The 13,412-nt window shown below is 38.5% G+C and overlaps 1 protein-coding gene across 1 annotated transcript in view; it reads left to right on the forward strand.

Annotated features, from left to right (window-relative positions):
- LG10H1orf50 (linkage group 10 C1orf50 homolog) overlaps positions 1-13,412 on the forward strand; it is a 60,425-nt gene that overhangs the window by 44,634 nt on the left and 2,379 nt on the right. Inside the window, exon 5 of the mRNA XM_073603379.1 lies at positions 9,316-9,430. Within this exon, the coding sequence (XP_073459480.1) occupies positions 9,316-9,430 (115 nt within the window). The remainder of the gene's footprint in view (positions 1-9,315; positions 9,431-13,412) is intronic.

Consider the following 13,412-nt stretch of genomic DNA (forward strand, 5'->3'; position numbering starts at 1 on the left):
ACAAATACCATACTGGTGACCCTATAAAAGAAATAAAACTTTTTTGCAGAAGAGAGTTTTACAAGACTCGCGGCCACTCATTAAAATTAGAAGAAAAGAGGTTTAACCTTAAACCACGTAGAGCGTTCTTTACTGTAAGAGCGGCAAGGATGTGGAATTCCCTTCCACAGGCGGTGGTCTCAGCGGGGAGTATTGATAGCTTCAAGAAACTATTAGATAAGCACCTGAATGACCGCAACATACAGGGATATACAATGTAATACTGACACATAATCACACACATAGGTTGGACTTGATGGACTTGTGTCTTTTTTCAACCTCACCTACTATGTAACTATGTAACTATGTGTACACATATGGGGTGACCCCTCATCAATGTTCATGGCAATCCCTATACATGTGCACACATGGGGGGTGGCCCCTCATCAATGTCCATGGCAATCCCTATGCATGTGTACATATGGGGGACCCCTCATCAATGTCCATGGCAATCCCTATACATGTGTAGCTATGGGGGGGGGGGGGGCTCGTCAATGTCCATGGCAATCCCTATGCATGTGTACATATGAGGGGGACCTCATATATGTCATGGCAATCCCTATACATGTGTACATATGGGGGGTGGGTGGCCCCTCATCAATGTCCATGACAATCCCCATGCATGTGTACATATGGGTGTTACCCCTCATCAATGTCCATGGCAACCCCTATACATGTGTACATATGGGGGGGGCGACCTCTCATCAATGTTCATGGCAATTTCTATGCATGTGTACATATGGGGGGGGTGACTCCTCATCAATGTCCATGGCCATCCCTATAAATGTGTACATATGGGGGGGGACCCCTCATCAATGTTCATGGCAATCCTTATATATGTGTACATATGGGGGAGGGGGTGACCCCTCATCAATGTGCATGGAAATCCCTATACATGTGTACATATGGGGGGACCCCTCATCAATGTCCATGGCAATCCCTATACATGTGCACATATGGGGAAGAGGGTGACCCCTCATCAATGTCAATGGCAATCCCTATACATGTGTACATATGGGGGAGACTGTGACCCCTCATCAATGTCTATGGCAATCCCTATACATGTGCACATATGGGGGGGTGACCCCTCATCAATGTGCATGGCAATCCCTATACAATCCCTATCCATGTATACATATGGGGGGCGACCCCTCATCAATGTTCATGGCAATTCCTATATGTGTACATATGGGGGGTGACTCCTCATCAATGTCCATGGCAATTCCTATGCATGTGTACATATGGGGGGGACCCCTCATTAATGTCCATGGCAATCCCTATACATGTGTACATATGGGGGGATGGGCGACCCCTCATCAATGTCCATGGTAATCCCTATACATGTGCACATGTGACGTCCTTTTTCCCCCACAAATAGAGCTTTCTTTTGTTGGTATTTGATCACCTCTGCGGTTTTTATTTTTTGCGCTATAAACAAAAAAAGAACGACAATTTTGAAAAAAACGCATTTTTTTTAACTTTTTGCTATAATAAATATCCCCCCAAAAAATATAAAAAAACATTTTTTTCCTCAGTTTAGGCCAATTCGCATTCTTCTAAATACTTTTGGTAAAAAAAAATCGCAATAAGCGTTTATTGATTGGTTTGCGCAAAAGTTACATCGTCTACAAAATAGGGGATAATTTTAGGGACGTACTAAACTGCATATTGGGATGATGGGATGATTGGATTATTGGCTGCAATACTGAGAACTCTCACTAGATGTCAGTGTACCATATACACATATATATGTTAATGACTCTGTTGTTTCTCAAAATATGTTATTCTTTACTGCAGTGCTTGATACAATGTTGCAAGAAGCAGTTGCTAATGTTTAACTCTTCACTTGCTGATATATATGCAGCTGTACAACAGTTGCTGATATATATGCAGCTGTACAACAGGATACAGAAGTAATATAAAAATTACATTTGACCTGTTTTTGATGGGAATATGGGTAGAATTATTATTGCTCATGGGGATTATTGGAGGAATATCATGTTAACACCCGACAATGAACATATTTAATTAACAATAATAATATGCATATACTTTTTCTACATAGGGATTATGGGTGGAATATTGTAGTTAGACATACAAAGGAATATATTAAACCTATTTCTGATATAAATATGTATATAATGATTTTTCTACATAGGGATTATTGGTGGAATATTGTTTAAAAATATACATAGCAACATATTAAACCCATTTCCAATGAGAATATGCATATAATTATATTTCTGCATGTGAATTATTGGTGGAATATTGTTTATAAATATACATAGCAACATATTAAACCCATTTCTAAAGAGAATATGCATATAATTATTTTTCTACATGGGGATTATTGGTGGAATATTGTTTAAAAATATACATAGCAACATATTAAACCCATTTATGATATGAATATGCATGCAATTATTTTTCTACATGGGGATTATTGGTGGAATATTGTTTATAAATATACATAGCAACATATTAAACCCATTTCTGATGACAATATGCATATAATTATTTTTCTACATGGGGATTATTGGTGGAATATTGTTTAAAAATATACATAGCAACATATTAAACCCATTTCCAATGAGAATATGCATATAATTATATTTCTACATGGGGATTATTGGTGGAATATTGTTTATAAATATACATAGCAACATATTAAACTCATTCTGATGAGAATATGCATATATGTTGCTATGTATATTTATAAACAATATTCCACCAATAATCCCCATGTAGAAATATAATTATATGCATATTCTCATCAGAAATGGGTTTAAAATGTTATGTATATTTATAAACAATATTCCACCAATATTCCCTATGTAGAAAAATAATTACATGCATTTTCATATCAGAAATAGGTTTAATATGTTGCTATGTATATTTATAAACAATATTCTACCAATAATCCCCATGTAGAAATATAATTATATGCATATTCTTATCAGAAATGGGTTTACTATGTTGCTATGTATATTTATGAACAATATTCCACCAATAATCCCCATGTAGAAATATAATTATATGCATATTCTCATCAGAAATGGGTTTAATATGTTGCTATGTATATTTATAAACAATATTCCACCAATAATCCCCATGTAGAAAAATAATGATATGCATTTTCATATCAGAAATAGGTTTAATATGTTGCTATGTATATTTATAAACAATATTCCACCAATAATTCACATGTAGAAATATAATTATATGCATATTCTCATCAGAAATGGGTTTAATATGTTGCTATGTATATTTATAAACAATATTCCACCAATAATCCCCATGCAGAAAAATCATTGTATGCATATTCTCTTTAGAAAGGGGTTTAATATGTTGCTATGTATATTTATAAACAATATTCCACCAATAATCCCCATGTAGAAAAATAATTACATGCATCTTCATATCATAAATGGGTTAAATATGTTGCTATGTATATTTATAAGCAATATTCCACCAATAATCCCCATGTAGAATTATAATTATATGCATATTCTCATTAGAAATGGGTTTAATATGTTGCTATGTATATTTTTAAACAATATTCCACCAATAATCCCCATGTAGAAAAATAATTATATGCATATTCTCATCAGAAATGGGTTTAATATGCTGCTATGCATATTTATAAACAATATTCCACCAATAATCCCCATGTAGAAAAATAATTATATGCATATTCTCTTTAGAAATGGGTTTAATATGTTTCTATGTATATTTATAAACAATATTCCAGTAATAATCCACATGTAGAAATATAATTATATGTCTATTCTCATTGGAAATGGGTTTAATATGTTGCTATGTATATTTTTAAACAATATTCCACCAATAATCCCCATGTAGAAAAATAATTATATGCATATTCTCTTTAGAAATGGGTTTAATATGTTGCTATGTATATTTATAAACAATATTCCACCAATAATCCACATGTAGAAATATAATTATATGCATATTCTCATTAGAAATGGGTTTAATATGTTGCTATGTATATTTTTAAACAATATTCCACCAATAATCCCCATGTAGAAAAATAATTATATGCATGTTCTCATCAGAAACGGGTTTAATATGTTGCTATGTATATTTATAAACAATATTCCACCAATAATCCCCATATAGAAAAATAATTATATGCATATTCTCTTTAGAAATGGGTTTTATATGTTGCTATGTATATTTTTAAACAATATTCCACCAATAATCCCCATGTAGAAAAATAATTATATGCATTTTCTCATCAGAAATGGGTTTAATATGTTGCTATGTATATTTATAAACAATATTCCACCAATAATCCCCATATAGAAAAATAATTATATGCATATTCTCTTTAGAAATGGGTTTTATATGTTGCTATGTATATTTTTAAACAATATTCCACCAATAATCCCCATGTAGAAAAATAATTATATGCATTTTCTCATCAGAAATGGGTTTAATATGTTGCTATGTATATTTATAAACAATATTCCACCAATAATCCACATGTAGAAAAATAATTATATGCATATTCTCTTTAGAAATGGGTTTAATATGTTGCTATGTATATTTATAAACAATATTCCACCAATAATTCACATGCAGAAATATAATTATATGCATATTCTCATTGGAAATGGGTTTAATATGTTGCTGTGTATATTTTTAAACAATATTCCACCAATAATCCCCATGTGGAAAAATAATTACATGCATATTCATATCATAAATGGGTTTAATATGTTGCTATGTATATTTATAAACAATATTCCACCAATAATCCCCATGTAGAAAAATAATTATATGTATATTCTCATCAGAAATGGGTTTAATATGTTGCTATGTATATTTATAAACAATATTCCACCAATAATCCACATGTAGAAATATAATTATATGCATTTTCTCATCAGAAATGGGTTTAATATGTTGATATGTATATTTATAAACAAGATTCCACCAATAATCCCCATGTAGAAAAATAATTATATGCATATTCTCTTTAGAAATGGGTTTAATATGTTGCTATGTATATTTTTAAACAATATTCCACCAATAATCCCCATGTAGAAAAATAATTATATGCATTTTCTCATCAGAAATGGGTTTAATATGTTGCTATGTATATTTATAAACAATATTCCACCAATAATCCCCATGTAGAAAAATAATTACATGCATATTCATATCATAAATGGGTTTAATATGTTGCTATGTATATTTATAAACAATATTCCACCAATAATCCCCACGTAGAAAAATAATTATATGCATATTCTCATCAGAAATGGGTTTACTATGTTGCTATGTATATTTATAAACAATATTCCACCAATAATCCACATGTAGAAATATAATTATATGCATTTTCTCATCAGAAATGGGTTTAATATGTTGCTATGTATATTTATAAACAATATTCCACCAATAATCCCCATGTAGAAAAATAATTACATGCATATTCATATCATAAATGGGTTTAATATGTTGCTGTGTATATTTATAAACAATATTCCACCAATAATCCCCATGTAGAAAAATAATTATATGCATTTTCTCATCAGAAATGGGTTTAATATGTTGCTATGTATATTTATAAACAATATTCCACCAATAATCCACATGTAGAAATATAATTATATGCATATTCTCATTAGAAATGGGTTTAATATGTTGCTATGTATATTTTTAAACAATATTCCACCAATAGTCCCCATGTAGAAAAATAATTATATGCATTTTCTCATCAGAAATGCGTTTAATATGTTGCTATGTATATTTATAAACAATATTCCACCAATAATCCCCATGTAGAAAAATAATTATATGCATATTCTTATCAGAAATGGGTTTAATATGCTGCTATGTATGTTTATAAACAATATTCCACCAATAATCCCCGTGTAGAAAAATAATTATATACATATTTATATCAGAAATAGGTTTAATATATTCCTATGTATGTCTAACTACAATATTCCACCCATAATCCCTATGTAGAAAAAGTATATGCATATTATTATTGTTAATTAAATATGTTCATTGTCGGGTGTTAACATGATATTCCTCCAATAATCCACATGAGCAATAATAATTCTACCCATATTCCCATCAAAAACAGGTAAAATGTAATTTTTATATTACTTCTGTATCATGTTGTACAGCTGCATATATATCAGCAAGTGAAGAGTTAAACATTAGCAACTGCTTCTTGCAACATTGTATCAAGCACTGCAGTAAAGAATAACATATTTTGAGAAACAACAGAGTCATTACCATATATGTGTATATGGTACACTGACATCTAGTGAGAGTTTTCAGTATTTCAGCCAATAATCCAATCATCCCATCATCCCAATATGCAGTTTAGTACGTCCCATAATTTTATGGCATTTTTATTAATATTTTTTTTTTTTTTACTAGTAATGGTGGCGATCAACGATTTTTATCGTGACTGCAACATTATGGCGGACACATCGGACAATTTTGACACATTTTTGGGACCATTGGTATTAATACATCGATCAGTGCTATAAAATTGCATTGATTACTGTAAAAATGTCACTGGCAGTGAAGGGGTTAACCACTAGGGGGCGGGGAGGGGTTAAGTGTGTCCTGGGCAGTGATTCTGTCTGGGGGAATGGGCTAGCAGTGACACGACACTGATCGCTGCTCCCAATGACAGGGAGCAGACGATCAGTATCCTGTCACTAGGCAGAACTGGGAGATGCTGTTTACATCGGCATCTTCCCGTTCTCGAGCTCCGTGACACGATCGCGGGTCCCGCGGGCACGGTCTCGGAGCTTGCGGCAGACGCGTGCACGGCGGGAAATTCAAAGTAACGTACAGGTACGTTACTTTGCCCAGCTGTGCAACTCTGCCAACGTATATGTGCTGACAGCGGTCGGCAAGTGGTTAAAGATGCTAATTGTAAATGATATCCCTTGTTTCTGTGCATATATATATATATATATATATATATATATATATATATATATATAGATATCTATCTATCTATCTATCTATCTATATATACACACACACATAACAAGAGATTATATATATCTATATCTATATAGATAGATATATATCTATCTATATAGATATTGATATATATATAAAATCTGCACAGATACAAGGGAAATCATTTAAAATGAACATCTTTTAAATAGTAATTACCTTTTGCTGGAGCTTTTTATATTTCTAGATTTATAATCTTTGTAAATGTAGATAATCTTCCTGGTTCCTGGAGAGGGAGGAGAGGTTTCCATAGCTAAGGGGGCGGCAACTTCTTCTGACACTGCTGTTGCTATGGAAACCCGACCTACAACCTATTACACTGCTCGTGCTGCTCTGAGCATGTGCGAGATCTGGAGGTGCATGCTGGGTAACCAGTATGCATGGAATACAGGAAGAGATACAGTCTGGCTTCAGATGCCCACACCTGAGATGGCTGCGGCCTGCTGGGACTTACAAAAGTAAGAAATAAATGGTGCCAGTGGCGTAGCGTGGGTTGTCAGCACCCGGGGCAAGTAATTTGCGCCCCCCCCTGCGGACTTTTAGCTATCCCTCAGTCCCTTCAAATACAATAGTACTGACCTACCTGATTCCTATACTGACCACTACACCACATTGTCCACTACACTGACCACTATACTATACTGACCACTATACTATACTGTCCACTATATTACACTTACCACTACACTGTCCACTATACTGACCACCATACTACACTGTCCACTATACTGACCACTATACTACACTACACTGTCCACTATACTACACTGTCCACTATACTACACTGACCACTATACTACACTACACTTGACCACCATACTACACTGACCACCATACTACACTGACCACTATACTACACTATACTGACCACCATACTACACTGACCACTATACTGACCACCATACTACACTGTCCACTATACTACACTACACTGTCCACTATACTACACTATACTGACCACCATACTACACTATACTGACCACTATACTACACTGTTCACTATACTACCATTGATTTCAGTGCGTTGCCCTATGCCCCACAAGCGTGACAAAGTAGCTCATGACGCTTTGTTCTATTTCCCATGCATTTTGCCACATTTGTTGTATTGGGGTCTCACGTTTGTTGTATTGGGGTCTCACGTTTGTTGTATTGGGGTCTCACATTTGTTGTATTGGGGTCGCACATTTCTTGTATTGGGGTCTCACATTTCTTGTATTGGGGTCTCACATTTCTTTTGGGGTCTCACGTTTGTTGTATTGGGGTCTCACATTTCTTGTATTGGGGTCTCACATTTCTTGTATTGGGTCTCACATTTCTTGTATTGGGGTCTCACGTTTGTTGTATTGGGGTCTCACACATGTTGTATTGGGGTCTCACGTTTGTTGTATTGGGGTCTCACATTTGTTGTATTGGGGTCTCACGTTTGTTGTATTGGGGTCGCACATTTCTTGTATTGGGGTCTCACATTTCTTGTATTGGGGTCTCACATTTCTTTTGGGGTCTCACGTTTGTTGTATTGGGGTCTCACATTTCTTGTATTGGGGTCTCACATTTGTTGTATTGGGATCTCACGTTTGTTGTATTGGGGTCTCACATTTGTTGTATTGGGGTCTCACATTTGTTGTATTGGGGTCTCACGTTTGTTGTATTGGGGTCTCACATTTGTTGTATTGGGGTTGCACATTTCTTGTATTGAGGTCTCACGGTTTGGGGGGACATTTACAATAAATGACAATACAAGCGTGAGGCTCATATTTTTGCATGTTCTGGGATTGCGTGGAAACATGCACTTCTGTGCGCATTACCGGAACGCGGAGATGTGACCGGAGACTGATAAGGTGGAAAGTTGTCACCGCGGCATGCCGTGTTCCACCATATGTCCATTTTTATTGATGACCACCATACAAAAACGTTTTCTTGGAAGTGGGCAGACATGTGTAAAGTGCACATGTTTTCTTTGGATGGAAATGTTGGAGGGAAAGTTCTTTCTCTCCTTTACTCCGGAGTATGAAGAGCTGTAAAATGTGCTGTGAATGTGAGCAGACAGGGAATGTCTACGGCTCTGATCAATGAATACTGGACCTTCCTAAGATGAGTCCCCACAAACCTTCCCAAAGCTGCAGAAGACGGAAGGAAAATGGGGGGGGGGGGGGGCACATTTTCTTAGAGGGGGTTCCCCACAATTTCTGGGTTATGGGGGGTATCACTGTTGCTATGGAGATAAAGGGTCTCGCTGTGTAATTGGTGTCTCCACAGAGGGCCGTACAAGCCCAGAAGACCCCCCGCCACCAACAAACCTGTCCAGGGGATTGGCAGGAAACCTGCAGGTATCGGCAACGGAGAAGAGGAGTCTGCAGAGCCAATCCAACAGGTAGGCCATGTGATAATGATCAGTCAGTACAGGAGTCAGTCATCTATTTCCATCCTGTATATTGTACAGTTACACCAGTCCCTGCCCCCAAGGAGCTTACAATCTAATCTCCCTAACTCACATTCATACACATACTAGGGCCAATGTACCACCCAGCATGTCTTTGTAGTGTGGGAGGAAACCGATGCAGGGAGAACATGCAAACTCCAGGCAGGTGGCGCTGTGGTTGGGAATTGAAGCGACGACCCCGATGCTGCCACGCAGAAGAGCTAACCACTTAATTCCTCCAACTTGTGGTGGGGCTGCAGCTTCTTGTTTGTTTCTGTACAATGTAACAGCTTCTATGCTGCACTGCATGTGGATTAAGCTGAACTCGTAGGAAGATCTTAGTCTTCCAAAGACAAGCAGTTACTCATTGGGCCATTTTATATTTAAAAGTCATTTTATTACCAATCAGATTATGGGATTACACCATGGAACACCATGGAAACAGAAATACATTTATTATTCATTATGATTGTATCCTTTCCATTGAAATCCACTTCCCCAAATGTGACATATTGATTGAATGTGTCATCTATAAATGGATTATTCCTATTGAAGCAGATCAATCAGAAAATAAATTGATAATTTATCAAAGTGATTAGCGCCACCATTAGGGTTTAACCTCTGGAAGATTTACCCCCCTTCCTGACCAGGCCATTTTTGCGATACGGCACTGCGTTACTTTACCTGACAATTGTGCGCTGTACACAAATAACATTGATGTCATTTTTCCCACAAATAAAAAACTTTCTCTTGGTGGTATTTGATCACCTCCGTGGTTTTTATTTTTTGCGCTGTAAACAAAAAAAGAGCAACAATTTTGAAAAAAACAAACAAAATTTTTTACTTTCTGCTATAATAAATATCCAATGAAAAAATTTATAAAAATCTAATTTCTTCATCAATTTATTCCAATATGTATTCTGCTACATATTATTGATAAAAAATCCCAATAAGTTTACATTGATTGGTTTGCACAAAAGTTATAGCGTCTACAAACTATGGGATATTTTTATTTTATTTAAATTTTTTACTAGTAATGGCAGCGATCAGAGACTTATAGCGGGATTGCGATATTGCAGCGGACAAATTTAGACACTAAGTAACACTTTTTGGGGACCAGTGACACCAATACAGTGATTAGTGCTAAAAATATGCACTGTCACTGTACTAATGACACTGGCTGGGAAGGGGTTAACATCAGGGGCGATCAAAGAGTTAAATGTGTTCCTTGGGAGTGATTACTGACTGGGGGGAAGACAGAGATCCGTGTTCCTGCTTAGTAGAAACACATAATCAGCACATTCCCCTCTCACAGAACGGCGATCTGCCTTTACTTAAGCAAACCACCGTTCTGCTTTTCTCCTGAACGATCGTCGGTTCATTCCGCCAGAACCCTCCGATTGGCTACCACTGCGTCCAATCACAGTGGGAGCGGGCACTAGGGTGACCACGCATCCTGGATTGCCTGGGAAAGTCCCACATCTTGGAGGTCTGTCCCGGGCACCTTCATTCCGGGACAATACAGTGTCCCGGAATGAAATTGACACGGCTGATACAGCCGTTCACGATTCTGTGGCCATGTCTGTCTGCCTCCTCTTCCGGTTCTCCCGCCCCTCCAACGATTTCATCCTATCAGCACAGAAGAAGGGGACGGGAGCAGCTGGAGATCTGCACAGACAGCGGGATTGGCGGAGTCTTTTCATAACTGCTCCTCCCGCCTCCTGCTCTGCTGATAGGCAGGGTCATCTTTGCCCTCAAGGTAGTAGAGGGTGATTGGTTGGAGGAGCGGGCCTGGCAGTTGAGTAGTAGTAAGGTGGATGGAGGTGTAGGTCAGGGGGTAGCAGTGCTGGCTCCCTGTTAGTTGTGCAGTGTACGGCGGATCCCGGTGATCGGTGCTCTGGCCCTGATCGTTTCTCGTGACTGAAATGGGGGCGGGGCACTGCCTGTGTCCCCAAGTCCCTCCCGTGCTTCCCAGTCTTCGGGTTCCTCCTGCTCGCTCACCCCCAGCTGCTCCCTCCTCGATAGTCTCCCCCAGCTCTGATCCAGGTGCCTCCGACCGTTCCAGGCTGTCAATGTCCAGGGCCCCCTCTGACACTGTCCTCTGCCCTCTACTCCTCCATTGAACCCTGTGTGGGAGGGAGCCCTCTCTTCTTCCTGTACCTTCCATCTACCCTGCTCCCAACCCATAGTATCCTGCACCCCTCTACAGAACCCTGCTCCCAACCCATAGTACCCTGCACCCCTCTACAGGACCCTGCACCCCTCTACAGAACCCTGCTCCCAACCCATAGTACCCTGCACCCCTCTACAGAACCCTGCCCCCAACCCATAGTACCCTGCACCCCTCCACGGGACCCTGCCCCAACTCATAGTACCCTCCACCCATCCCTGCCCCCAACCCATAGTACCCTGCACCCAACCCATAGTACCCTGCACCCCTCCACAGAACCCTGCACCCCTCTACAGAACTCTGCAGCCCTCACTATACACCCTGCCCCAAACCCATAGGACCCTGCACCCCTCCACAGAACCCTACCCCCAACCCATAGTACTCTGCACCCCTCTACAGAACCCTGCAGCCCTCAATATACACCCTGCCCTGCCCCCAACCCATAATACCCTGCACCCCTCTACAGAACCCTGCCCCCAACCCATAGTACCCTGCACCCCTCTACAGAACCCTGCATCCTTCAATATACAACCTCACTATTGGCTGGCAAGTGACACTGCATCTGGTGGCGGGCTGTGGATGGCAAGTGGCACACAGCATCTGGTGGAAGGGTATGGGTGGCAAATGGCACACTGCATCTGGTGGCAGGCTATAGGTGGCAAGTGGAACACTGCATCCAGTGGCAGGCTACGGGTGGCACGCGACAAACTGCATCGGATGGCAAGTGACACACTGCATCTGGCAGCAGACGACGGTGGCAAGTGACAAGCTGCATCTGGGGGCAGGCGACGGTGGCATGCTGTATCTGGTGGCAAGTGACAAGCTTAGGGTTCCCACTGATTCTGCATTATGGTGAGTTGAACTATTTCATTATATATTACAATGTAGTAATAGAAACAATGTGATTTGATCATCCTGACACCATATCAAGCATGGTGTTGGAATAATTTAAGTGCTAACATCAGCCATTCACCCGAAAAATCACCCGCCACCAAATTCCCTGTCAACCTAGAGACTACATTCCTCCCCTCCTTACATGAAACCAGGCCCCCATGCAAAAAAGGTTGGAGACCGCTGTTCTGAAGTGACATCACTTCCTCCTAGCATTCTATGATAGAGATTGCCACGCAGGAGGGAAATAATTGACAGATTCCATCGTTGGCGAGGGTTTTGAAATCATATTTTTTTGGGAAGGGGGGGTGTCCCTGAATGGCAGTTTTGGTGTGACACTATGAGTCCACAATATTGAACTTTTCACATTATTATAAATTTCTGAGATACTGAATTTTGGGTTTCACTAGCTGTAAGCCAAAAATATATCACTCGGTGTAGTAATGAATCTACAGTGCTTTGAAAAAGTATTCATAACCCTTGAAATTTTCCACATTTTGTCATGTTACAACTAAAAACGTAAATGTCTCTATCTTCTAAACCCTTTTCATAATCATTTGATGTGCAAAATATTTGCACTGGCACTTTATCATTATAAATTTGCATTTCATGTATGAATTTGCACAATTTAATTCTTTTAGGTCATACATTTGCACTTTATTTTAGCATATTTTGCACATCAAATGATTAATTTTGAATAGATTTAGAAGATACTGTCACCATTTTAATTTATGTGAATACACAGAACTTGGTTTGTGTTGTGGCTGGAGGAACTTAGGACCAGCGCTGCTATTTCTTTGTGAGGTATGTTTTTGGTCCTTCCCCAAAAATTTGAGCTGCGGTCGGTCTATGTTTCTAATATCTGACACACAT

The sequence above is a fragment of the Aquarana catesbeiana genome, linkage group LG10, assembly GCF_042186555.1.
Source record: "Aquarana catesbeiana isolate 2022-GZ linkage group LG10, ASM4218655v1, whole genome shotgun sequence".
In the NCBI taxonomy this organism is placed as follows: Eukaryota; Metazoa; Chordata; class Amphibia; order Anura; family Ranidae; genus Aquarana; species Aquarana catesbeiana.